The 26,881-nt window shown below is 37.7% G+C and overlaps 1 protein-coding gene across 1 annotated transcript in view; it reads left to right on the top strand.

Annotated features, from left to right (window-relative positions):
- The window catches only part of prss12 (serine protease 12), a 49,265-nt gene extending 25,404 nt beyond the window's left edge, over positions 1–23,861 (top strand). The window contains exons 8-13 of the mRNA XM_073842796.1: positions 1,748–1,889; positions 8,573–8,775; positions 11,741–11,819; positions 11,968–12,090; positions 19,659–19,957; positions 23,332–23,861. Coding sequence (XP_073698897.1) covers positions 1,748–1,889; positions 8,573–8,775; positions 11,741–11,819; positions 11,968–12,090; positions 19,659–19,957; positions 23,332–23,639 — 1,154 coding nt within the window. The 3' untranslated portion in view covers positions 23,640–23,861. The remainder of the gene's footprint in view (positions 1–1,747; positions 1,890–8,572; positions 8,776–11,740; positions 11,820–11,967; positions 12,091–19,658; positions 19,958–23,331) is intronic.
- Positions 23,862–26,881: the final 3,020 nt, after the last annotated feature.

Genomic DNA, 26,881 nt, shown 5'->3' with positions numbered 1-26,881 from the left:
CCGCTCTCTCTGTTCCTGACGCGGCGGTGACCGCTCTCTCTGTTCCTGACGCGGCGGTGACCGCTCTCTCTGTTCCTGACGCGGCGGTGACCGCTCTCTCTGTTCCGGACGCGGCGGTGACCGCTCTCTCTGTTCCGGACGCGGCGGTGACCGCTCTCTCTGTTCCGGACGCGGCGGTGACCGCTCTCTCTGTTCCGGACGCGGCGGTGACCGCGCTCTCTGTTCCTGACGCGGCGGTGACCGCTCTCTCTGTTCCTGACGCGGCGGTGACCGCTCTCTCTGTTCCTGACGCGGCGGTGACCGCTCTCTCTGTTCCGGACGCGGCGGTGACCTCGCTCTCTGTTCCGGACGCGGCGGTGACCGCGCTCTCTGTTCCTGACGCGGCAGTGACCGCTGACGTTCCTCTAGCGGCGAGGCCAGCTCGCGTTCCTCTGACGACGGTGCCCGCGGACATTCCTCTGGCGGTGCCCGCGGACATTCCTCTGGCGCCGAGGCCAGTTCACGTTCCTCTGACTGCGGTGCCCGCGGACGTTCCACTGGTGGCGAGGCCAGCTCACGTTCCTCTGGCGGCGAGACCAGCTCACGTTCCTCTGGCGGCGGTGTCCGCTCACGTTCCTCCGCTGCACGGGCCTGGCCCGCCATCCCTCCCCCTGATGCACCTTCCACCGTTCCTCCTCCCTCCAGAATTTTTGTTTTGGGAACGTCTGGTAGCCGTTCCCTAGAGAGGGGGTACTGTCATGATCGGGGCTGTGGGTTTTCCCTCAGCCACCTGAGGTCGCTGTTTGCACTCACTCCTCTGATTCTTCACGTCTGTTTTGTCATTTGCACTGATCACCCACATCTGTTCACAATTATCATTTGGACTATAAGAACTCTTTCTGCTCACTCTGGATTCAGGTCTGCATTGTCTTTTGTCATACATGTTATTTTGTGTCCCTATTCTGCTCTGATCGTGTTCCTGTTCAGTTTATGTTTCAGTTTATGTTTAGTCTGCCGTGTTGGCTTTTGGTTTATGTTTGTTTTGTTATTTTCTTCATTAAAACATCTACTCCCTGCATTTGGACCCAGACCTCCCTATCTTTCCGTGACATTTCTCATCCTGCATAGACGTCAACACAACTACCACATTCAAGGCCCAGAAAGCTGGTAAGTACATTGATAATATTGTCCATATGACATGAGCGGTTCCTTAATTTGTATGAAGCTACTAGAATACTTTCTGTGGCAAAGAAAACAAAAATAATGGCTTTATTAAAAAAAAATCTTCTTTTCCATGTCAGTCTCTGCTGTGTGTGGTGCTGCGTGTGGTGCAGCGTTCTGACGTAAAAATTCCATCTCTTTTAGTTCATTGTCTATATATTCTGGTTCAAATAAATAAGGTTGAGCAAAAAATTGCATCCTCTGTCGAAATCTGTGATGGAGACTGACGCAGAAGAGAAGAAATTGTTGAATAAAGTTGATGTCATAAGGACTATTTTAACAATGTCCCTACTACCTTTCTGGGCCTTGAACATGGTAGTTGCATTGCTGTCTATGCAGGGTCAGAAAGCTCTCGGATTTCATCAAAAATATCTTAATTTGTCTTCTGAAGATAAAAGAAGGTCTTATGGGTTTGAAACGACAGGAGGATAAGTAATTAATGACAGAATTTTCCTTTTTGGGTGAACTATCCCTTTAACCACTGCCGATCAAAGAATCGAAATGCAGCATGTGTGCATTCATATATTTTGTTTTACCTTTCTATCAGGTGTACCTGTGAGACTTGTGGGCGGAGAGAATGAGAGAGAGGGTCGTGTCGAGATCTTGGTGGCTGGCCAGTGGGGGACGGTTTGTGATGATGGATGGACAGATCGGGATGCAGAAGTGGTGTGCAGACAGCTGGGTTACAGGTAGAGATGTTCCGATACCCTTTTTTCCTTCCCGATACCGATTCCGATACCTGGGCTCGGGGTATCGGCCGATACCGAGTACTAATCCGATACCTGGGTGTGTAATTGTATATACAGCTGTAGATAATACTAATAAATTATTTTATTGTGTGCTTCAGACTTATTCCTTAATAAAACAAATATACAGTGATATATACAGTGAACTAGAGTATTTTTATTATATGACATACATTGAACTTTTATTATATGACATATACAGTGAACTAGAGTATTTTTATTATATGACATACATTTGACAGTAATATTTTTTCATATAGTTAGTATTACTAATCTGGTTTTCTGACGTACATCAGCCCTGTTTATAACAGAGAATTTTGGCCAGAATTTGAAAGATTCTCACTAGATCTCGCAGCAACCTTATTCATTGTGCGGCATTTTCAAATGCTCCTCACTGCATCTCGCAGCAGTAACAGTGTTGCAAAATCAACGTTGGCTCCCGAATAAAGCTGTTCGGGGTTTGTGCAAGTTTGTTTGCATTGCAGTCCAAGCTGATAAACGGTCAGCGCTGAGCAGCTCAAACGTGTCGTGTTAGTTTCACTTTCGTTTCGCGTGCCATTTTATGTTTCTCATCTGAGACAGAAATGGCAGAGCTTATGAGTTGAACAACGCGGTGGTCGCGCCAGTGTGACCGCTCACGAAAATTAGTAACACTGGCAGAAAAATTGGTCACAGTCTGGAGCCCTTTAATATTACCGCAAGTGTCCCGCGCGCTTCAGTACAAGGAGTAAACAAACCACGCGCCTGTACAATTCATTAACACAGAACCACGCATTAATTCATATTTAAACAGTCGGTTTTTGGCTTAATATTAGTCCATATCACGATTTGATTTAAGTGTAATGAACTACCTTTGATTAATGCATCAAACTTTGACAAATTCCGTGACGTTCCGCGTTAAACTGTAAGTTCCATTTTGACTGGATTCCGCGATTCCGTCCGTGTTTTCCGCATCGCAGAAATCATAAAGCCCTACATATGAGACATGCCGCCGTTTTAGCGGACAAACTGCTAGCACATTTGTATTTCTTCTTCGCTGCTCTAAACAGTGGTTGCTTGTGGCAACTGTTTGCATTCTGAGCCGCGAAGAAGAACTGGCTACTGATTTGCTAGCGGGAATAACATATCTTAAGAAAATGGTATCGGATCGGTACGTGGGTTCAAGTACTCGCCGATTCCGATGCTAGATTTTTTTGTGGTATCGGTGGCATTTCCGATACTAGTATCGGAATCGGAACAACCCTAGTTACAGGTGACATCGACATTTCAGGGTTATGTCAAGTCTTTCAGAATTTGAATCTTAAAAGATTACCTGATAAAATATAGGTAGAATTATTTAATGTTGACAGTGTCATTAACCCTTTATCAGTCACACTAAGAAATAAATATGCAAAAAAATATTTTTTGATAAAATGGTGTTCCTTGGTCCACATTTAGCAACTTTTCAGTGTTTTTTTTTTTAATGACCCAATCAGGAAGCAGATAAACAGGTCAACCAGCCGGTTGACTTGCCCATTTAGGGTAATTCTCAGCATTAAGTAACTAGTATTTGGCATTCATGGATTTTCTTTCTTGTGTGCATCTGAAGTTGATTTTTTTTTCATATAAAACATTGCAGACAGTAGAATATGTTAACAATATCATCAATTTATTTTAAAAACATGTTCTTATTATAACACATAAAATAAAAACATTGTAAAGTGCAACAGTAAACATAATAGAATTCAAGAAATGTAACAAATGCAAAGCTAAATAAATAATTATGATAACTGTAAACAATAAATAATTAAAAAATATATACTATAAATAAAATAAATAAATAATCTCTGGTAACAATATCTGACAAGATGTATGGTATAGACAACATGACAATGTAATAAATTAGAAATATAGTACATATCTTTTGATTTGATGGGTGATACGTAACAAAGAACAGTTTTCTGTTCAAACAACTTATCCTTGAATTACTCTAAATGTCAATATCTGACAAGATGTATGGTATAGACAACTTGACAATGTAATAAATTAGAAATATAGTACATATCGTTAGCGTCCAGTTCAGTTTACCCTAAATGGGCAACTCAACCGAGCAGTCACACAACTTTTCTGATGTAACAGAGAGATACATCTTATCATCACGTTTCTTCCATTCAACAAAAATATAATCATTAGGAAGTCTAGAACACGAAATCCAACCAAAAAAATATCTTACGTTAATTTTAGCGTCACTGGCAGCCATTGTTTGAAGAGAGGTCACGACAATACATTTCCGGTTCATTTTCAGCTCGTCTCAGCAACAAATATTTTAGTACAACATTGCCATCTAGTGGATATAATTGCCATTACACATTCTATTCAGTGAGAGGAAGAAGAACAAACAGCTAAAAATGGGGTTTGGCGAGTTTTAATTACAGAAATTTGACCACGAAAAAAGGTCAACCGCACGGTTACAATGCACGTTAAAGGGTTAACATGAAATTTCATGTACCCACACTTAAATACACACACTAAAGTAAAATAAAAGTAGGGCTGCCCCCTAATAGTCGACTAACCGTTAGTCGACGAAAAGAGGCTTGGTTGACCAAAATTTTATTAGTTGCTTAGTCACAGAAATAAAAATTCCACAGTAAGTGTCGAAGTCACGCAGTCCGTGACGGACAGATCGTTGACAACTCGTCTTTGTGGTTATACAGTACATTGGACAGGACATCTAAATGCTCACCTATCATTCATCTGAAAGGAGTATGTAGTAACTTTACATGGTCGCTCAATCTAATGTTAACCTAGAAAAATGTGAGCTGTTGAAGTGTCTGTGTGGAGTGTGGAAGCTGAATACTAGCGCACTTTCTGCATGACTGATGGAGGCGCCGGTGCGATCACTTGCTCTTAAAATATAATTTTTGGTCATACAAATAAGAGTAATACATTTTTAAAATCTGTAAAGAATCTACATTTATTTGTGTGCACGAAGAAAAACAACGAATCACTGCACTTTTGTAAAATAATGAAAGCAAACAGGATACGCTTACTGTCGTCTCAGTCTCTGTGAACTTGAGCGTGAAACTCGAAAACTCTGTGCTTGCCTTACATTCATGAAAATATATCTATAGAGAGTGAAATTTCTACTTTTAAATGAACCAATTCAAATAGAAAACAAATATTCTCAGATAATGTAATCCGTATGAATCATGCATACAGGCACATCCACTACTGCGGAGATGACGAGTCAATGCAGACGACTTTATCTCTTAAGCTGAAAACAACAAAAGCACTAATTTATCAATAAATTATTAAAACATTAATGCAGTCTACTTGCTGTTTTTCCTTGAGACATTCATAATTATTATGTCTGCCGGTGCGCTGTGGCAAGCTTTATGCTTGAACTTGAGCACTTACTAGGCTATGTAGGCAATTAAAGCCTTAAAGTCGACTAATGCTCGAAATGAACGACTGCTAGTCGACCAGAAAACTTTTTAGTCAAGGGCAACCTTAAGTAAAAGTGAAGTAAACAAAATAAATGAGTAAGGTTTGATGACAAACTTTGATATTGGCCTGACAAAGCCTGGCTTAAAAGTATGAAATGGTTTTAAAAGTTTAGGTTTGAAGGTTTTATTGTCAGAAAATTAGTCAGATGAAGACAGGAAAACAAATAAAGACCATATTAAACCATTTTAAGACCAATTTAAACGGATAGTTCAGCCAAAATTCATTGTCATTGTGTCATGTAATACCAAACCCGCAAGACCTTTGTTTATCTTTAGAACACAAATTACGAAATTTTATGAAATCCGAGAGCTTTGTGACCCTGAATAGATAGCATGATTATAATGATAATGATTATTATTCATCATTCATGATTACTGAAGCATTTTGATAAAGAATGTAAAACCTTGTACTGTATTGTGTTTGAGGAGAATACACTCAGGAGAACAGAGAGAGTGAAAGAATTCACCTCCTTTACAATAGACAATTGATTTCACAATAGATTTATTAAGCAATAGGTTCTGGTCTATTTCATGTTAGGAACTGATTTAGGATCTTATAAGTTCAGTTATGAATCACACATATATGTTATTGTTGAGTTCGGGTTACAAAACCGAGAAGACCTTCAGATTTACACACGCTAATGTGATCAACACCTTCCCTCACGCTTACCTCCTGAGGGGGGGTCAGAGGTCAGGTTATGACACTGTAACTGATGCTCATATCTGATGAGCTCACTTTTCTCTGCTGGAGTGGGCGACACTTTGCTCTTGTGTCATGTTTGGTATTCTGTGCTTGCCTGTGTATGTGTGTGTGTTAAGATATATGTTCCTCTTGAGAGAATACACCCAGAGCCTACACAGATCTCTTATTGTTCAGTGTTTAAATATGTTTGTAGGTAAAATATCATTCACACTTCAGACTGAGAATCAAACTAAACCTAGCTTAACAGTGTGATTCTGATTGGTGAACCAATTAATAATTAATTGGTTCTGGGTAATTGGCTTTTATACATCAATTATAAAAGCCAATTATTTTAGTATTATTTATATATTATAATATTTATCAATGTTTTAAATTCATTTTTATTTCTATTTTCAGTTTTCAACTTATTTTATTTTACGTTTTAGTTATTAGGGGCCAAGCACTGAAGGTGCTTCTTCTTCTTCCACTCAGGAAGTCTATGGCAGCCCATAGAACTGCTTGCAGGAAAGTTATGAAATTTGGCACAAAGATAGAGGTTAGTCTTAACATTAAACATAGCATGTTTGGAGTCCCTAACTCAAACTCACTAGCGCCACCACTTGTCCAAATTTCCACTCATGTTTATGCTAATAAAATGGACACCAGAATTTAAAATCAAGATTTAAAATTTAAAGTCAAGATTTTTTGCTATTTTTTATAGTTCAAAAAGCTTACTTTTTTAAATTCGTCCCAGATGGTTTGTTATTTATTTAGCCTATTTAATTTGTTTATAGAATTCAAGTTGATTGGTCAAACCATTCTTGAACAATGTGCAAACGAATTCGATGAAAGCACGCACAAATGGATGTGAGGCTATATCTCTGTGAAGGTTTGGCATATTAAGACCAAACTTGGTGTGTGTTATAACAACCATTACCTGAGGCTACCTGCACTGTTTCTGCATAGCACGAACTAGTCGTCAGGAGATATGAAAAATAGCTCTTTTTGCTTAAAACTTCTGAATGGTTTGGCTGAAAATCACAAAACTTTAGATTTATTGAAGCATGCCGAGTGGAACCATACCCAAATTTTCCCATGTCAGTCATTTTAGGTGTCGGCCATTTTAAATTTGGTTGTAAAATGCTATATTTTATGAACACATTGACACACACACACATACGAAACTTGGTGTGTGTCTTAAAGGAACACTCCACTTTTTTTTGAAATAGGCTCATTCTCCAACTCCCCCCGAGTTAATAAGTTGAGTTTTATCGTTTTGAAATCCATTCAGCCGTTCTCCTGTTCTGGCGATATCACTTTTAGCGTAGCTTAGCATAGATCATTGAATCCTATGAGACCAATAGCATCACGTTCAAAAATGACCAACGAGTTTCCATATTTGTCCTATTTAAAACTTGACTCTTCTGTAGTTATATCGTGTACTAAGACTGGAAATGCAAAGCTGCGAGTTTCTAGGCTGATAAGATTAGGAACTACACTTCCATTCCGGCGTAATAGTCAAGGAAGTTTACTGCAGTAATATGGCCGAAGCAGGAGCAGTAATACCACGCAGCACATGTGCAAATGCTAAACTAGCTGGGAACTCATTTCTGATAATACTCCGCCTGTTTCGGCCATATTTCGGCAGCAAACTTCGTTGACTATTACGCCGGAATGGAAGTGTAGTTCCTAATCTTATCAGCCTAGAAACTCGCAGCTTTGCATTTCCACCGGTCTTAGTACACGATATAACTACAGAAGAGTCATGTTTTAAATACAACAAATATGGAAACTCGTTGGTCATTTTTGAACGTGATGCTATTGGTCTAATAGGATTCAATGATCTATGCTAAGCTACGCTAAAAGTGATATCGCCAGAACAGGAGAACGGCTGAATGGATTTCAAAACGGTAAAAATCAACTTATTAACTCGGGGGGAGTTGGAGAATGAGCCTATTTCCAAAAAAAGTGGAGTGTTCCTTTAAGCACCATGCTCTGACAGGTCTCAAAAAGTTTGGGGGCAGTGCCACCTTGTGGCCAAAAGTTATAAAGAACAAAAAATGTTGGGAAAAAAATTGGCCTATTATAATGAAAGTGAGATCAATATATTCCTTGGGTCATGCTGAGAACATAGATTTCAATTTTGCCATGGTCAGCCAAACTTTCTATACGTCATTTTGATTTATGTTGAAAACCTACTTTTTCTTACTCCTCCTAGACTGTTGGTCCAATTTTCACAAAATTTTGCTCTGATCATCTTCAGACCATGCTGACAAAAAGTTATGGGTTTCATGTTGATATACAAAACAGTTATCAGGAATGCAACAAAGTTGAGGCTATGTCTGAGGCTGTATCTCTGCAATGCTTTGACATGTTGACACCAAATTTGAATGAAAACAACAACAACCGGTTTTGAAATATACAAAAAAGTTACAAAATTTTCTGTCATTCTTTTGCAGTGGGCTGGCTAAAGCTCGTGTAATGGCATATTTTGGAGAAGGTGAGGGGCCTATTCACACTGACAATGTAAAGTGCACAGGTGGGGAACATTCCCTCATTGACTGCATCAAACAACCGTTTGGGACACACAACTGTCGCCATAGCGAAGATGCTGGCGTTATTTGTAACTATGGGCTACAGAAGGATTCTCCTGAGGTCAAAGGTGGGACATTCTCCTTCATCCTCTCATAGCTACAACATTCAAATATGTGATACCGGCAAGGGCTGGACTGGGGCTAAAATTTGGCCTTGGACAAATCCAGCACATCCGGCCCATGAGCTCACCCGTGAATGTTTTTGCTGGGATTAGGGCCTTAAAAATGGAAAGTAAACAAATTAATAAATAAAGGACAGAAACAAATAATGATAGATATTATTGTATGTACTGCAAATACATCCTGTCTAACATCTCTTTTTGAGTTCTTACAAGAAAGATATGCATATGGTTTTGGAAAGACATAAAGGGGAGAAAATTCTCATATTAGGATGATCTGTTTCTTTAAGACACATTAAAGGAACTGCAATTAAATGACCATCACAAGAGTATCAAAATCACTGACTTCATTGTAAATATAGAGTCCTGGAGCCTCATTTATAAAATGTTGCATAGAAACCATCGTACATTTGATCTAAGATCATTTGTAAAATATGCTTCCGAGAAATAAACGCACGCCAAAAAACATGCATACGCCCCTCTTCCAGATGTGATATCTATAATTTGGTCTTGAAACTGTGCCCAGCTGAATGGTTTCAGATCTCAGCTTTGTAAACGCCCCATAATTAATGTCATTAGCATATAAAAGAGCACCAGTCAACATCCAAATATTTAACTTGAGAATCGGTGAGCGGTAAGAATTGCATAGATTTCCAAATACTCGCAGTACTCCGACTCTGCCACGAGAAAAAGTGTGAATGTCTGCTTCGAACCTGGAAAAGCACTTTTGTATGTCAAAGATCATTTTTAATAAATCAACATTGGCATGGATTTTAGCATACGCACACTCTTAGATCAATCGCGTGTATGCATGTTTTATAGATGAAGCACTTGGACAGTGGTTCTGATGGATAGATTTAGGGATCCTCACACCTGTAAAAATACTTGAAACCACCTAAAAGAAGAGTGAAAGATGGAAACTATCACCTGAGCAGTATGTGCTCTAGTTATGCTGAAATGCAGTGTGTGTTATGTCTGCTCTAAAGGATGTGGTTTGGCTCGCCATCTCGTGATCACTGGCACTTATGCTTCGCTTATGCTTTGTTATTCTTATCAATCTAATAACGCTAATGCTAGTTAATCCAGCCTGCTTTCTCCATTAAACCCTAAGGACAGATAAACTACACACACAAACGCACAATCTTTTTGTGTTATTTTATGTAATACTAGTCTACATTCTTAGGTCTATTAAGCACATCTGTAGTACACACAAACACAGATGAACAGTCTCTGAACTCTCCTAGATCCATAAAGATGAATGTCTTATTTCACACCAAATCAAAAAGATATCAAATTAAATTGTGCATACAGAAAATGAAGCCTATTATTTCTCATTTACTATAATGTTCAGTTATTTTCAGTAATATTTTTGTTTCTTTTTACAGTAAAAATACTGTAAAACTAAATAATATTATTTATATAAATAATTTCAATACATAATTAGTATTTTATAAATAAATTACAGTAATGAGGAGATATCACGCAATTCATTCTCTATATGCAAAATCTATTTTAAAAATATATATTTATTCTAATTTGCTGTGATATATATGAAAGCCTGTTTTCGCCACTGAATAAAAAATATCAAATTTAAAAACTTCACAATTCTGACATCTCACGATTTAGAATTGCTGAATACAAACTCGGAATTGCGATTTATAAGGTCAGAATTGTGAGATATAAACTTGCGATTCTGACTTTTTTCTCAGAATTCTTGGGAAACTAGAATTCTTGTGATATACAAACTTTCAATTGTGAGTTATAGTGAGAGTTGTAAGATATAAACTCGCAATTTTGAGTTATAAAGTCAGAATTGCAAGATAGAAACTCTCAATTGCGAGTTACTTAGTCAGAATTGTAAGATACAAACTTGCAATTGTGAGTTATAAGGTCAGAATTGGGATATAGAAAAACTCAATTGCAAAGTATAGTCAGAATTGTGTTTTTATCTTGCTATTCTGATGTTTTTCTCAGAATTGTGATGTACAAACTTGCAATTGTGAGTTATAAAGTCAGAATTGCGAGGTAAAAACTCTCAACTGCAAGTTATAAAGTCAGAATTGTGAGATATAAACTCTCAAATGCGAGTTATAAAAGCAGAATTTTGAGATATAAACTCACGATTCTGACTTTTTTCTCAGAATTGTGAGATATAAACTTTCAATTGCAAGTTATATTCTGAATTGTGAGATATAAACTTTCAATTGCAAGTTATATTCTGAATTGTGAGATATAAACTCGCGATTCTGACATTTTTCTCAGAATTGTGATGTACAAACTCTCAATTGTGAGCTATAAAGTCAAAGTTGCAAGATAAAAACTCCATTGTGAGGTATATAAACTCACAATTCAGATTTTTTCTCAGAACTGCATGATATCTAGTTATGAGACGAAAAAAAAGACAGATATGAACTTAGAATTGCGTGTTATAAAGTCAGAATAGCGAGGGATAATCTTGCACAATTGCATGATACAAATTCACAAATCTTTTTATATTGCATACATGTTTTTTACATCTCACAGATTTATATCTCAAAATTGCGTCTTTTTATCTCACAATTCTGACTTTCTTCTTGGAATTGCGTGTTTAAATCTCGAAATGCACAATTCTGGCTTTATAACTCGCAATTGCGAATTTATATCCCACAATTTAGTTTTCCCACAAGAAAAGTCAAAATTGTGAGTTTGATTCATGAAATTCTGAGAAACAAAAGTCAGAATTGTGAACTGTAAACTCGCAATTGCAAGAAAAAAGTCAGAATTGTGAGATAAAAACTCACAATTACCTTTTTTTTTAATTCAGTGGTTGAAATGGGCTTCCATAGAAATAAGACTAAGTCGGTTGTTCCTAACAGATTTGGTGAGATTCATCCATACATGCTTTATAGAAATATGTGTATACATTGCGTTGCAGAGGCAGTGGGCTCCATGTGTGGTCTAAGACCCTCTCATACCCGTCAGAAGAGAATAATAGGAGGGGAGAACTCGCTACGGTAAGCAGAGAGGGTCAAAATGTATACAAACATCTCTGACACAACAAATTACATATCTCAGAATAATTGATTATGTGGTCGGAATGAGAAAATGAATGTGCAGAGCGTTTAAATGCAAATTGATAGTGTTTGTGTGTGTGTGGTGTAGTGGGGGCTGGCCGTGGCAGGCAGCTGTGCGCTTGCGAGGGTCTCAGGCAGATGGACGCCTGGTATGCGGAGCCACTTTGATCAGCAGCTGCTGGATCCTCACCTCTGCTCACTGCTTTAAGAGGTACTCACATAAATACAGACAGGTACATCTTCATTCTCAAGGATCACATCTGCAAGGCATAAATAAAGTCCACCCACATACACAAATACATACTCACACGTCTTTGTTGCGTTTCCAATTTTCTACTGTGACTCACACGGTTAGATAACACAAAATAGCCTGAAATACAAACAAAACATATTTCTAATTGTCATTTTAAACAGTATACCTTCTTCCCACACTTCCTCTGTATCCTGTCTAATGAGGTAATCATTATTTGAGACTTGCAAATAAACACTCTTCATCATTCCAGCAGCAAAACAAACATAGTTAACGAAGAAGTTCCCTTCCAGAACAAAAACGAACAGATCAATTATTCACCCCTTTGTCATACATGATGTTCATTTCTTTCTTTCTTCAGTCATAAAGAAATTATGTTTTTTGAGGAAAACATTTCAGGATTTCTCTCCATATAATGGACTTCTATAGTGCCTGAGAGTTTGAACTTCCAAATTGCAGTTTAAACGTAGCTTTCAGAGGGCTCTGAACAATCCCAGCCAAGGAAGAATGGTCTTATTTAGCGAAACGATCAGTTATTTACTAAAAAAAAAAGAATTTATATACTTTTAACCTCAAATGCTCGTCTTGTCTAGCTCTGTGTGAACTCTCTGCATTCCGGTTCATGACAGTTAGGTGTATGTCGAAAAACTCCCATCTCGTTTTCTCCTCCAACTTTAAAAAGGGCTTTTGATCTCCTTTGGCTCGGTACTTCTGCAGCGATGTAGGGTAATGTTGAAGTTATAAAGTCAGAATTGCGAGATATAAACTCTCAATTGCGAGTTATATTCAGAATTAAGATATAAACTTATGACATTTTTCTCCGAATTGTGAGCTATAAAGTCACAATTGTGAGATGTAAACTCAATTGTGAGTTATAAAATCTGAATCGTAAGATATAAACTCACGTTTCTGACTTTTTTCTTAGAATTGTGAGATACAAACTTGCAATTTTGAGTTATAAAGTCTGAATTGTAAGATATAAACTCACAATTCAGATTTTTTTTTCAGAATTGCATAATATCTAGTTATGAGAGGAAAAAAAGGCCGATATGTTTTTAGAATTGTGATTTTATATCTCAGAATTCTGACTTAACTCGCAATTGCGTGTTATAAAGTCAGAATAGCATACACATGTTTATTACATCTCACAACTTTATATCTCACAATTGCAACTTTTTATCTCACAATTCTGACTTTCTTCTTGGAATTGCAGTTCAGAGTTTTTTCCCCCCAATTTTTTGCAATAACTCGCAAATTGTGAATTTATTTTCCATCATTTTGGTTTACCAAAAGAAAAGTCAGAGTTGTGAGTTTGATTCATGAAATTCTGAGAAAAAAAAGTCAGATTTGTGAAATGTAAACTTGCAATTGCCAGAAAAAAGTCAGAATTGTGAGATAAAAACTCGCAATTACCATTTCTTATTCAGTGGCGGAAATGGGCTTAGAGAGAAATAAGAGATGGGGGTTTTTCGACATACCCTAACTGTCTTGAACCGCAATACACAGAGTTCCCGCAGAGCTAGACAAGATGAGCATTTGAGGTTAAAAAATATATAAAATGGCCTTTTTTTAAAGAAAATAACCAATCGTTTTACTAGATAAGACCCTTCTTCCTTGGCTGGGTTTAGAGCCCTTTGAAGCTGCATTTAAACTGCATTTTGGAAGTTCAAACTCCAAAAAGTCCACTATATGGAGAGAAATCCTGAAATGTTTTCCTCAAAAAACATAATTTCTTTATGACTTAAGAAAGAAAGACATGAACATCTTGGATGACAAGGGGGTGAGTAAATTATTTGTAAATGTTTGTTTGGGAAGTGAACTTCTCCTTTAAATAATAATTCAAATTCAAGAGAGGCAGAGCAAGCAAACCAAAGTATTCTCTATTAAGTAAAGATAATGGAAGTAGATCTGTATAAGGAATTACCTGTTAAAAGGGTTGGTTCACCCAAAAATGAAAATTCTGCCATTAATTGCTCACCCTTATGTCGTTCCAAACCAGTAAGATCTTTGTTCATCTTCAGAACACGAATTAAGATATTTTGGATGAAATCTGAGAGCTTTCTGACCCTGCATAGACAACAACAGTACTACCACGTTCAAGGCCCAGAAAGGTAGTAAGGACATGGTTAAAATAGAATCCTTTTTTTGTGCAAAGAAAACAAAAATAACGACTTACAACCTGGCCCTTCAAAACAAATTTGTTCCTCATAAAGACAAACTCTCATGTGGAATTTTAAGTCTCTAGCAGCTCTGACGTTTTAAATATTGAAAATTAGAGCTCTTGTTGCTAGGCAGTGATACGTCCCATCCATTCCAAAATTACACCACATGCAATTAGCCGCAGACCCTTCATGCATCGTTTGATGAGTTTTCACCGCGGGGATAAAACGTTATAGCTGTTCACATTAAGGAAGAATAATAATAGTAGGCCAGAGGAAAAGCAATAAAAACATGTTCACACAAACACTTCTCACTTCCCTTAAGGATCAGTCTGGTAAATGATCTGTCTTTAGTTTAGTTCAGTCCTGTGCTGCATTTCCACATTACTGTGAAGAATGTATGTTAGTGGTAGTTTCCTGAACCATTAAGGGTTTTATAAAAAAAAATGGTCTCAGTAGAAATACTTTGGCGGAGTGAGAGGTTTAAGTAATATTGGATCTGTTTTTTATCAACCAGTCCAAGCACTGAGCCTTCAAAATATGATCCATGACATCAGACTACTGCTAAAGTTTCCTCTAGTTACATGCTCTCCTTCACAGACACACACACACAGAGCTATAAATCTAGATACCTTTGTGACCCCCACCCTCTTTTTCCTCAGACAAGTACACTCATATTTTCAAGAATGCAGTTAATAGCATGCAGGACAGCATAACAGTGGTTTTAAATCATTTAGATATCGTTTAGCTCGAGAGGACTAAAGTTAGTCTCTCACTTCCGAGTTTACGGAGGGTAACATGACATTTGTGCAAAAATAGCATGTACTAACACACATGCATTCGCGCTAAACTATTTTTATGCTGTGTGCCCGGGTGTTGGCCAGCGTTAATTAAGCTCTGGGGTTACAACCGGCTTGGAATTAAAGGATTGAGAAAGCAATATTCTAAAGTCAGTCCTAATGACGGAACTGCCTTAATGTACAACCTAAGGGTTTGAGAGCTGTCAACAGATCCAGCTTCTAGCTTCTGGAACTTTATTAGGTTAGTGAGGAAATGTGTGGCGAGTTAACAATCCATAGAGTATGGAAGCACACCACCAGTCAAAAGTGTTTAAACAGTAAGGTTTTAATGTTTTTTAAAGAAGTCATTTCTGCTCACCAAGCCTGCATTTACTCCATAAATGCAGGCTTGGTGAGGAGAAGAGACTTCTTTAAAAACATTAAAAATCTTACTGTTCAAACACTTTTGACTGGTGGTGTGCTTCCATACTCTATGGATAACTTTTGACTGGTAGTGTACATTATCAGTTACTGGCCACTTATAGAAATGCTTTATTTTCATATCAGATTAAATTGGATAATAATCATTTAAAAAAGATAATAATTTAATAATTTAATGTTAGAGTTTAACATTAACAGTAAAGTTGTGATTTCCAGGCCTAAGATAGTCATTAGTCAAATTACAAACTTTAAAAGTAAAGTAAAAGAAAGAAAAGTCATGATAAAAATGATATATGTATGTACACACACAAAAAAGGAAACCTAAAAATCATGAAATCTCAGATGAGTGGTTTTATTCAAGTCAAAAATATTAGTATTACTGTATAAACCTAAATACAAAAATTTATACCAACAAAATTAATATTTGAAGGTTAAATCAGGTGGAAATCTCTCTATTAAGAGTAGTTACCACAACTCAAGACATCGATCAGATGGTATATTTCAAGACATTCGTCCAATTTTTGTCCTTAAAATGCTTTTGTGAGTAGGATTAATTTCTTACGCAGTTCATTCAAAGCCTTCGTTGCTAATTCCAAAACGTCATTTTAGACCTAGTAACGGCACTTGAATTGTTGATACCAAACTAATGCAGTTAATAATGAAGTTTAGACAGGCAGACAGACAGAAAAAGAGAGGAAGAGAGAGATTAAGCTTGTGAATTACCTCTCAAGGTATCCTCTCAAGTCTGTGCGTCTCTTAAAAGTGACTGGCAGCATCATGGGTTTTGGTTATTTTGCTGTTGTGGGCTATAAGGACCTTTGAAATAATGAAGTGATATAGACATGTAATGCAATCAAGGGCTGCCTGGAACTACGTTCGCTGTGCGTTTCCCTGAAAATAATGCACTCCATTAGAATGCTAGTCAGCCAATCAGATTCAAGCATTCAAAGGCCCGTAGTATAAATTTAAAATAAATGCTGTTGTTTTGAACTTCCTATTCATCAAAGAATTTTAATAAAAATGTGTCACAATTTCCACAAAAATATTAAGCATTACAACTGAAAAGAAATATTTTTTTTATTGGAGCAGCAAATCAGCATATTAGAATGATTTCTGAAAGCTCAAGTGACACCAAAGACTGGAGTAATGGCTGTTGAAAATAAACTCATAACTGTAAGTTATTAACAACCGATTATTTAGCATTATTGAAGTAAAATACATTCTATAATAGAGTACTCTTTAACAGAGCAGGATGGCAGAGAGGCAACCGGAAACTATAGGGAGAATGAGAGGTGGTTGTTATTGGAAAATAATTGAGATTCAAAATTGGATTCAAGTGCAGCATGTCGGAGCACTACCCACTTGGCCGCGTCTCAGAAAGTATAACCTTTTAATAACCTCATTGAGATCAGTACTACAGTAAGGATTAATATTGATTGTGAGTCTCAGAAGCTTAATATATACAGTGTCAGGCTCAGAACTGCCCTTTCCAGAACGAGGCTTTGGGAATGTGGTGCTGATCCTGCTGCTGACTACTGCCAGACCAAGAGTGTCATTCCGGACAGGGCAGATCCTTTTTCCAGAAAAGACCTAACAGTGTAACGGGATACTGCTGTCTCTCTCTCTGGCACCACATACATATTTCCGTTACACAGCAATGGCTTCAATCACTAACAAGCAGACAGGAGGGCACATACACATAAACACACAGTCACTTACACTAGAAACAAAAAATCATGTGCTAACTTCTGTTTGCTTCTGTTTACCCCTTTAAGTCTGTCAAGATTCATATATCTTTATGGCTTTACTTGTTAATGTAAGGCTTTTTCTTTATTATATTCTATAATGGGTTTTCATAAATAAATAAATAAAATAAAAAATATGACCCTGGACCACAAAACCAGTCATAAGGGTAGTTTTTTTGAAAGATTAGAACAGCTTTCCATTGTTGTATGGTTTATTGGGATAGGACAATATTTGGCTGAGATACAACTATTTGAATATTTGCAATCTGAGGGTGCGAAAAAATCGAAATATTGAGAAAACCTTTAAAGTTGTCCAAATTGTTCTTAGCATTGCATATTACTAATCAAAAATTAGGTTTTGGTGTATTTACGGTAGGACATTTACAAAATATTTTTAATAGAACATGATCTTTATTTAATATCCTAATGATTTTTGGCATAAAAGAAAAATCAATCATTTTGACCCATACAGTGATTGTTGGCTATTGCTGCAAATATACCCGTGCTACCTAAGATTGGTTTTGTGGTCCAGGGTCACTAATCACGTATATAAACAAGCATTTATACACCAAAAAACATTATGTATTATATATTTTTAATTTTATTTTATTGTATAACTTAATCCTTCCTTTGTCCATTTCCGTGAGTCCCCTTGTGGCCCCTTCAGGGTCCTCAGACCTCAGTTTGAAAAGTTTCTCTGAAGCGATATGTCAGTCTCACCTCAGTGAAGAAACCTTATAGTATATTAAAGACTGGCAAGCACAGGAGACTTTTTGTTTCATGCAAAGACCTTTGTGAGTGTGATGTCATGGTGTTGGGTTTATGGAAAAAGAGAGCTTCCTGTATATCTCTGTTTTCACCAACTGATCGTGAGTGTGGTTTTCTAAGTGTGTGTTTGTGTATGTGAGTGCACATGGTTTGGCTTTGGGTCTATAAGATCGGTTGACATGAACTTCCTGGGGAAGGGACCTGATTTGTCATGTGTGAGGGCGTTTGTGAGTGGCACATAGAGAAGTCATAAATCATCCTCTGATAATGTATTACACTGCTGTACTGTGTCCCTTATCCATATTTGACAATAAATTCACACTGTACGGTTCAGTTGCATTCTGTCTTGCTAAATGTGTCCTATTTGTGTGCCCTCTCTCTTTTTTATTGTCTTTTTGGGGCTTTTTGCCTTAATTAGATAGAATCACACAGTTGAAGTCAAAAGTTTACATACACCTTTCAGAATCTGCAAATTTACTAAAATAAGAGGGATCATACAAAATTCATGTTATTTTTTATTTAGTACCGACCTGAATAAGATATTTCACATACAAGACGTTCACATATAGTCCACAAGAGAAAATAATAGTTGAATTTATCAAAATTAGCCCTGTTCAAAAGTTTACATACACCTGATTCTTAATACTGTGTTGTTACCTGAATGATCCACAGCTGTGTTTTTTTGTTTAGTGATAGATGTTCATGAGTCCCTTGTTTGTCCTGAACAGTTAAACTGCCCGCTGTTCTTCAGAAAAGTCCTTCAGGTCCCACAGATTCTGTGGTTTTTCAGCATTTTTGTGTATTTGAACCCTTTCCAACAATGACTGTATGATTTTGAGGTACATCTTTTCCCACTGAGGACAACTGAGATACTCATGTGCAACTATTACAGAAGGTTCAAACACTCACTGATGCTCCAGAAGAAAACACAATGCATTAAGACCCGGGGGTTAAAACTTTTTTAATTTGAAGATCAGGGTAAATTGAACTTATTTTGTTTTGTGGAAAACATGTAAGTTTCTTCTATAGCTGTTAAAGAGCAGTACGGAATTAAACAAAAAATATATTTAGGCAAAATAAGAAAAATGAACACATTCCGTTCAAAAGTTTACACCCCCCTGCCTCTTAATGCGTCGTGTTTCCTTCTGAAGCATCAGTGATCATTTTAACATTCTGTAATAGTAGCTCAGTTGTCCTCAGCGTAAAAAGATGGATTTCAAAATCAAACAGTCATTGTTGGAAAGAGTTGTTGGAATGCTGAAAAAACAAGGAATTTGTGGGACCTAAAGGATTTTTCTGAAGAACAGCAGGCAGTTTAACTGTTAAGGACAAACAAGGGACTCATGAACAACTATCACTAAAAAATAAAATAAAAATAAAAACAGCTGTGGATCATTTAGGTAACAACACAGTATTAAGTATCAAGTGTATGTAAACTTTTGAACAGGGTTAATTTTATGAATTCAACTATTATTTTATCTTATTCAGTGCAGTACTAAATTAAAAATAACATCTATTTTGTATGATCCCTCTTATTTTGGTAAAATAATTAACATTTTGCAGATTCTGCAAGGTGTTTGTAAACTTTTGACTTCAACTGTATATTAGTTATGGGTCTGTTATGTGCTCTTTCCTAGATACGGTAACAGCACTGGGCTGTATAAAGTTCGTGTGGGTGATTATCACTCTCTGGTTCCTGAGGAGTATGAGGAAGAGTACGCAGTGGAGAAGATCGTCCTTCACCCGCGCTACCGCGCTGACAGCAATGACTACGACCTGGCACTGGTGCGTTTGTCTGGCCACAGAGCTCACAGGGGTGTCACAGGCGAATGCGTCACGCTGAGCCGCTTCGTGCTGCCCTCCTGCCTGCCAATGCGGAGGGAGAAAGTGCCAAAGGGCATTGCCAACTGCTACATCACAGGCTGGGGAGACACAGGTTGGAGATGCCATGAAACACACACACACACACACACTCATTCATACACTCATTCATGCATTCTCCATACATACCTTTTGAAAACTAAAGAAATGGATGCAGATCTGATTCAGAAACAATTATAAAAGATTACTGAACTGCCTCAAGCTGTCATTCTTGAAATGAAGAATTGTTTGAGCACATTTAGAGGAAGAACTAAGGCTGTGTCTGTGAAATGGAGGTGCTTTTGACTGAATAGCACAGGCTGACGGGCATAAGATGTGATCAGACAGTGTGAAAGCAGAACTGACAGCGATAATCACACACTGTAAGATAGCAGAATCTTTGTTCTGTGTTCTGTCTGAAACAATCACTGTATCACTCTCATCCACAGGCATGCAAATAGAAAATACCAGTTAAAGTTTTTGGTAAAATCGTGTAATGACATTTTCAATTTAATCATTCAACAGATGCTTTTACCCGAAATATGTACAAAGGAGGAAAAGCACAAGCAATTTCAGCAGTACTGAATTTTAGAAAGTAAGCCAAAGTAGTACAAAATCTGAAGTATGAAGAAAAACAGTTCAATGGGAAGTGCATTTATTTGATTATATATTGTATTTATATGATTATAAGTGTTCAGCTTTCTTAAAATGAAGCACACTTTAGCATACATTTGAAAAGAGTACTTATTGCAGAAATAATATACTTTAAAATGATATATGTACAGTAATTGCAAACTGTGTGTCCATGTTTTTGGACACAATTGCGTTTAGATTTCAATTAAATGAAAATGTATTATAATTAAAATTTATATTAAAAGCATTAGCTGAACTTTAGAGTGCTTTTTTGACCCACTTATGTAGGACTTAAGTACATCTTTAAAATTATATACAGTGGCCAAAATTATTAGAACACTAGTATTTTCAGCAGCTAAAAATAGTTTTACATGAGTTATTTCTATCTTTTGCTGTAGTGTGCCAGTAGGAAATATTAGTTTACATTTCCAAACATTAATTTTTGCAATTAATTATAATAATCCAGTGAGATTTTTGTTTGCACAAGGAGTCTGACAACAGCCAGTGCTCCACACAGAGATCTGATCTCATTATCATCCAGTCTGTCTGGAATGACATGAAGAAACAGAACAAACTGAGACAGACTAAATCCAGAAGAACTGTGGCAACGTCTCCAAGATGCTTCAAGAAACCTACCTGCAAAGCTACAGTACTGTTAAGCACATGTGTAAAAAAGATGTAAAATAATGTTATAAATAGATTTTCTTTAGCAGTTCATTTCTATTAACTAAATTAAATCAACATTTGTTTTTTTAAATATGGTTAAAGTGTACTGGCGAATGTGCTGAGGACTGCTGACAAACATTAATGGTAAACTAAAATATATTTTAAATAATGTAATTTATACTGAAACTTGAATGTTGTGAAATATATTTGTTACATACCATATTTGTAATGATGAAATTGCAGTTTAGTACATTTAAAATATATGAACTTAGTACATATAAAATATATTAAGATTATAATAATAATGGTTTAAAATGTACTTGAAAGTAAAAATGTTTAATTGACATTATTAAAATGTGCACCTTTGTGTACTTAAAAAGTGTGTTAAGAAGCAGTTATGAAAGTGTACACTTATATTATATTATTATATTTTATTTTCTGTAGGTAGTCTTTTTATTTAACACACTTTTAAGATTTGAAGCACATTACAGATGTACTCATCCAACCCGATTGTACAACTACAGATTGTACATATTTGACAAGGTGGCTAATTCTTAATAATTAATTAACACATAAATCTTACAAAATCATAGTAAGGTCGTATGAATTATCCACTCATAAAAAAACATCCAAATTGGCTGCGAGATAGCGTTGGATCCATTGATTCAGAATTTAGATTCTGAATTTTTTGTTATACAATAGAATGTTTTTCTGCCATAACATAACATAACAAAGGATAACTAACATATGTTCTTATGAAGTTGTTTAGAGTGCAAAGTTCAGTGTTTTGACACGGAACTCGATTCACTTCAACCTGAACAATACACATCTGTATTTAGGCAACAAGTATGGAATTTTTAAACAATTAAACATTTGTCAGCATTTGTAGGAAACTGCTTAATACACAAAATAATTTGTTGCGTTCCTGATTGTCTGTTTGTTGATCATAGTTAATTTTATCTGTAAAACAGCTGTTTTTCTACAACAAATAGGCATCATCTATCTCAGAAATGTAGTAATTATTTGTATTTTTGGTCGTATTTGCAAACAAGGCTGTGTATTAGTTAAAGGCTATTTGTAAGCACTAGTTTATATGTGAGCACATGGCGTGAGCACCCTATTAATGTGTTCATAATCACAAAAGTGTGTTTATTAGTGTTCTGTGGAATTATGGGCTGTGAAATGATGTCATCTGTACATTTTTCCAATTAGATGTCCAGAGAGACAGAGATAAGAAAAATATTAGCAGATTGCAACAGTTACATATACAGTAACACATAATATATTTTTACACAAATGTTTATTGGTGGATTTTAACATTATAGTAATATAAATAGGTGTAGAACACTTGTAATATAAAAGATAAGAACTTTTTTTAGACTTTTAAAGAGACAGCAACGCAACTACCACGTTCAAGGCCCAGAAAGGTAGTAAGCGAGAGGAAGTGAGAGGAAGTTTTCTTTCTTTGCACACAAAAAGTATTCTCGTAGCTTCAAAAAATTATGGTTAAACAACTGATGTCACATGGACTATTTCATCATTGTCTATACTACCTTTTTGAGTCTTGAATGTGGTGGTTTCGTTGCTGTCTATGCCGGGTCAGAAAGCTCAAAAATACCTTCATTTGTATTCTGAAAATGAGCGAAGGTCTGGGTTTGGAACAACATGAGGGTGGGTAATTAATGACAGAGTTTTCATTTTTGGGTGAACTTTCCTTGTAAGGACACTTCTTTTTTATAAGGATACACACACATAGAAGACACGGCCACATCTGTCCAGCTGTCTAGTCTCATCAAAAAGGACATTCATGACAGTAGTAACATCCATACAGCCCTGTAATCACAGAACATGAGGAAATCATCAAGAAACCATACAGGCTGTAATTATGATGTCAGTTTTAAGCATCTACAGATTATCAAGTGACATGTTAATAGTGGGCTTTCATTCTAATGGTCAGGTTGTGTTGTAAATCACCTGTGTCTTCTCTCAGTAAGTGGACTTCAGTATTCTTAGCAGTGCATGATGGACGAAGTGTGTGATGACATTAAAAGAAAAGCGACTACACACTCCACTGCATACGTGAATAGTTAACTTTGATCACTTCCAGACGTCCAGTAAAACCTGTATTTTCTTTTTCTTTCTTTCTCTCAGGTCGTGCATATTCAAAAACTCTCCAGCAGGCTTCGATTTCTGTGTTGAGCAAGCGTCAGTGTGAGCAGCGCTATTTTGACCAGTTTACCAACCGCATGCTGTGCGCCGGCTCTTCAAATGAAGACCACCGTGTGGACAGTTGCCGTGGAGATAGCGGCGGTCCGTTGGTGTGCGAGAAGCCAAGTGGAAGTTGGGTTGTATATGGGGTCACATCATGGGGTCACGCATGTCGGATGCAAGACGCACCTGGCGTCTACACTAAAGTCTCTGTCTTCGTGCCCTGGATTAAGAAGGTCATTGGCAAGTAGGACCCAGAAAAATCAACCAATAACACATTCTGACTATGCAGAGAGAAAAATGAAGCACGCTTTTAGAGTAAAGCACAAAGTATACTTCACTTCAGCGTACAGTGTGTGTGACGCAAATTTTGTGAACAGGGCCAGGGCCATTGTTTCACAGTACAAAACGAAACTAAAGAGATGGAACAACAACATATAGTGGAGACTGCAATAACAACAGAGCGCTTGTGAGAGAGAGGGTATGAGATAGCACAGCTTTGGTTTAAAAAAGTTTAAAGAGCAGGTCATGTTTTTTGGAAAATGTCCAAATATTGTGTTGGATTTTCCTACAACAGATTTAAATGCATCTAGGGTCGGAAAACATTGTTATTTTCTCAGAATATACATTTATACATAGTCATTTGTCAATGATTTTGATTTTCGAATCAGTTTTGAGCGTAATGTGTGTAAACCCCTCCCTTCCATAAGCCTACTCTGCTCTGATTGGTCAGCTGGCCAAGTCTGTTGTGATTGGCACAAAGAGGAGTATTTGAGCAAGTTAGCAAACGCTACCATCTGTGTTGCCAAGTCTGTGGATTGAAGCTGCACTATTAACATCATATGTAGCCCCTGGAATGCGAATTTACCAGGGGAACCCCGACAAAAAGTGTGGAGTAGCAATTGGGTGGGTTTTGTTGTGTAAACCTGGCAACCCTGATGCACCTTTACATAAAACAATAATATAGTGGTCCAATCCGTTCTTAAAATAATGACATAAAAACATGCAAATTATGGCCATAGCTAAAGTTTAGCTACTAAACTGTGAACACATAACAAAACAATAATGGTGGATATGTTAGCCAAGTGCTAGCATGACTAACTGATGAAACAACACAGTTTGTAAACCAAAACCAATGTCTAAGTTACATTCTTTACTATTAAACGCAGTAATTAGAACAATGACAGTCTACAATCTACACATTCTTAGGAAATGGTGGGTTCACAGCAAATTATCAAAACTATTTCAGTTAGGCAGTAATATCCTGGTTTACCTGGAAACCTAAAGCTGCACTAGGTATACATCACATATTAGCACACACACAAAAAAAAAAGATATTTTGAGCACTCACTTAACGTATCAGTCGTACTTACAGGTTGTGGCTCAGAGATGCTTGTTAGTCAAAAAAGATGACACCCTTGTCATCCAAGATGTGCATGTCTTTCTTTCTTCAGTTGTGAGTACAGTATCTGTAAATTTTTGTTCTGAAAGTGAACTACTCCTTTAAAGGCTCGTTCACATCAAGAATGATAACGATAACTATAACTATAAAGATAACGTTCTAAAAATCGTTTTAAATGTAAGAGAATAGCAGTGTTCACCCCACAACTATAACGATAACGATACAGGGCAACGAAATCGTTGGGATCACTTTCAGAATGATTTTTTTTTTACAGCTGATGAACGATAAAACACTGACAGCTAATCAGACTTCATTCAAATTTAAAGGGCTTGCACTTTTAAAATAGAAGACAACATTGTAGAGGAGCAAACAGACATTGCACAGCAAACAGAGTAACATAAAACGTACTCGGTTACTAACGTAACCTCTGTTCTCTCTAGAGAGGGAACGAGTACTGCGTAAGTATCTTACGCTGGGGAAAATCCTTTTCTGCGAGATATTGAAGCCAAAAATTATCCTTAATTTTGAAATAATGTAAAGCGCGTTGCAGCAGCATACAGACATAGGCGAAACAGCTTGCGCGCCTATTGGCTGCTCTGCGGCAACTGCAGCAGCCTATTAGAGCGAGGCCTGACGCGACGCCAGATCCAATGGGGGCATTTCGTGCCCTTTGCGTCGCTTCGCGCCCTTTTCGTAGCTTCCCGCCTAAAAGGGCGTGGTCCAGACCTATAAAGACCGCTCGTAGGCAGCTATTATCTGGTTTTTCATCATCGAAGCAACCAGAGCGTGCGCATGCACGGCAAGATACGCAGTACTCGTTCCCTCTCTAGAGAGAACAGAGGTTACGTTAGTAACCGAGTACGTTCTCTTACGAGAGGTCTCTCGTACTGCGTAAGTATCTTACACTAGGGGATCCAGTGTAAAACGCCGTGCATGCTGAGATCTGACACCAAAGACCCAAGGGCGAAGCCCGGGGTTCATACAGTTCATAATCACCTATAGAACTCACAGGGAGTCCGGGGAAGAGGGAGGGGCAACGCCGCACTCTTCCACATAGTGCAGCGTCACTCAGACGCTAAGTAAACGTACATACAGGGCGGGGTTACGGCCTGAGCTGACGTAAGAATAAGGGTCTTCACACAGTTTGCCCAGACACATCTTGTGCTATTACTTTCACTGTCGACCCTAGAGCTGTGCTCAGTAGATGCAGCATTCCGAGCTGATAACATCAGGTCAGACACCACTGAACATCTAGACTGACAGCAATCTGGCCTGTAAGGCGGGAACCTCCAGGTTGTAAAACCTTATAAATGTAGACGGAGAGGCCCAGCCCGCCGCCGTACAAATATCTTGCAAGGCAATCCCACTCGACCAAGCCCACGATGAGGCCACGCCCCTCGTGGAATGTGCTCTGACACCTAGCGGGCACTGCATGCCCTTGGAAGCATATGCCAACACAATAGCATCAACTATCCATCTGGATAAGTTCTGTTTCGACGCGGCCAGTCCCTTGGGACGCCCGTAAAACGAAACAAAAAGCTGCTCTGTCTGTCTAAAAGCAGACGAGCGAGACACGTAAGCTCGTAATGCCCTGACTGGGCATAGGAGGTTTGTGTCCGCTTCCTCATCATTGACCGGTAGGGCTGACAGCGCGATGACCTGTGCCCTAAACGGTGTGTTGAGTGATTTTGGAACGTAACCATGTTTGGGTTTGAGTATGACTTTAGAGTCATTAGGTCCAAATTCCATGCACGTCGCGCTCACAGAGAGTGCGTGCAAATCCCCTATGCGCTTCACTGAAGCGAGAGCCAGCAGAAACACAGTCTTAAGAGACAGGTATTTCAAATCAATCGTCTGCAGAGGCTCGAATGGTCCACCTTTCATGGCCTCTAGTACCACAGAAAGGTCCCATACGGGGACTGAGGGAGGTCTGGGGGGATTTAGTCTTCTAGCTCCCCTCAGGAAGCGAATAACTAAATCGTTCCTTCCTATTGACTGACCTAGCGTTGTGCTCGAAAACGCTGTTATGGCCGCCACATAGACTTTGAGCGTGGACGGGGTTCTGCCCTTGTCCAGCAGCTCTTGTAGAAA

This window comes from Garra rufa, chromosome 6 (genome assembly GCF_049309525.1).
Source record: "Garra rufa chromosome 6, GarRuf1.0, whole genome shotgun sequence".
NCBI lineage: Eukaryota > Metazoa > Chordata > Actinopteri > Cypriniformes > Cyprinidae > Garra > Garra rufa.
Note: the sequence above shows the minus strand (reverse complement) of the source record. Positions and strands in the feature narration are given on the sequence as shown.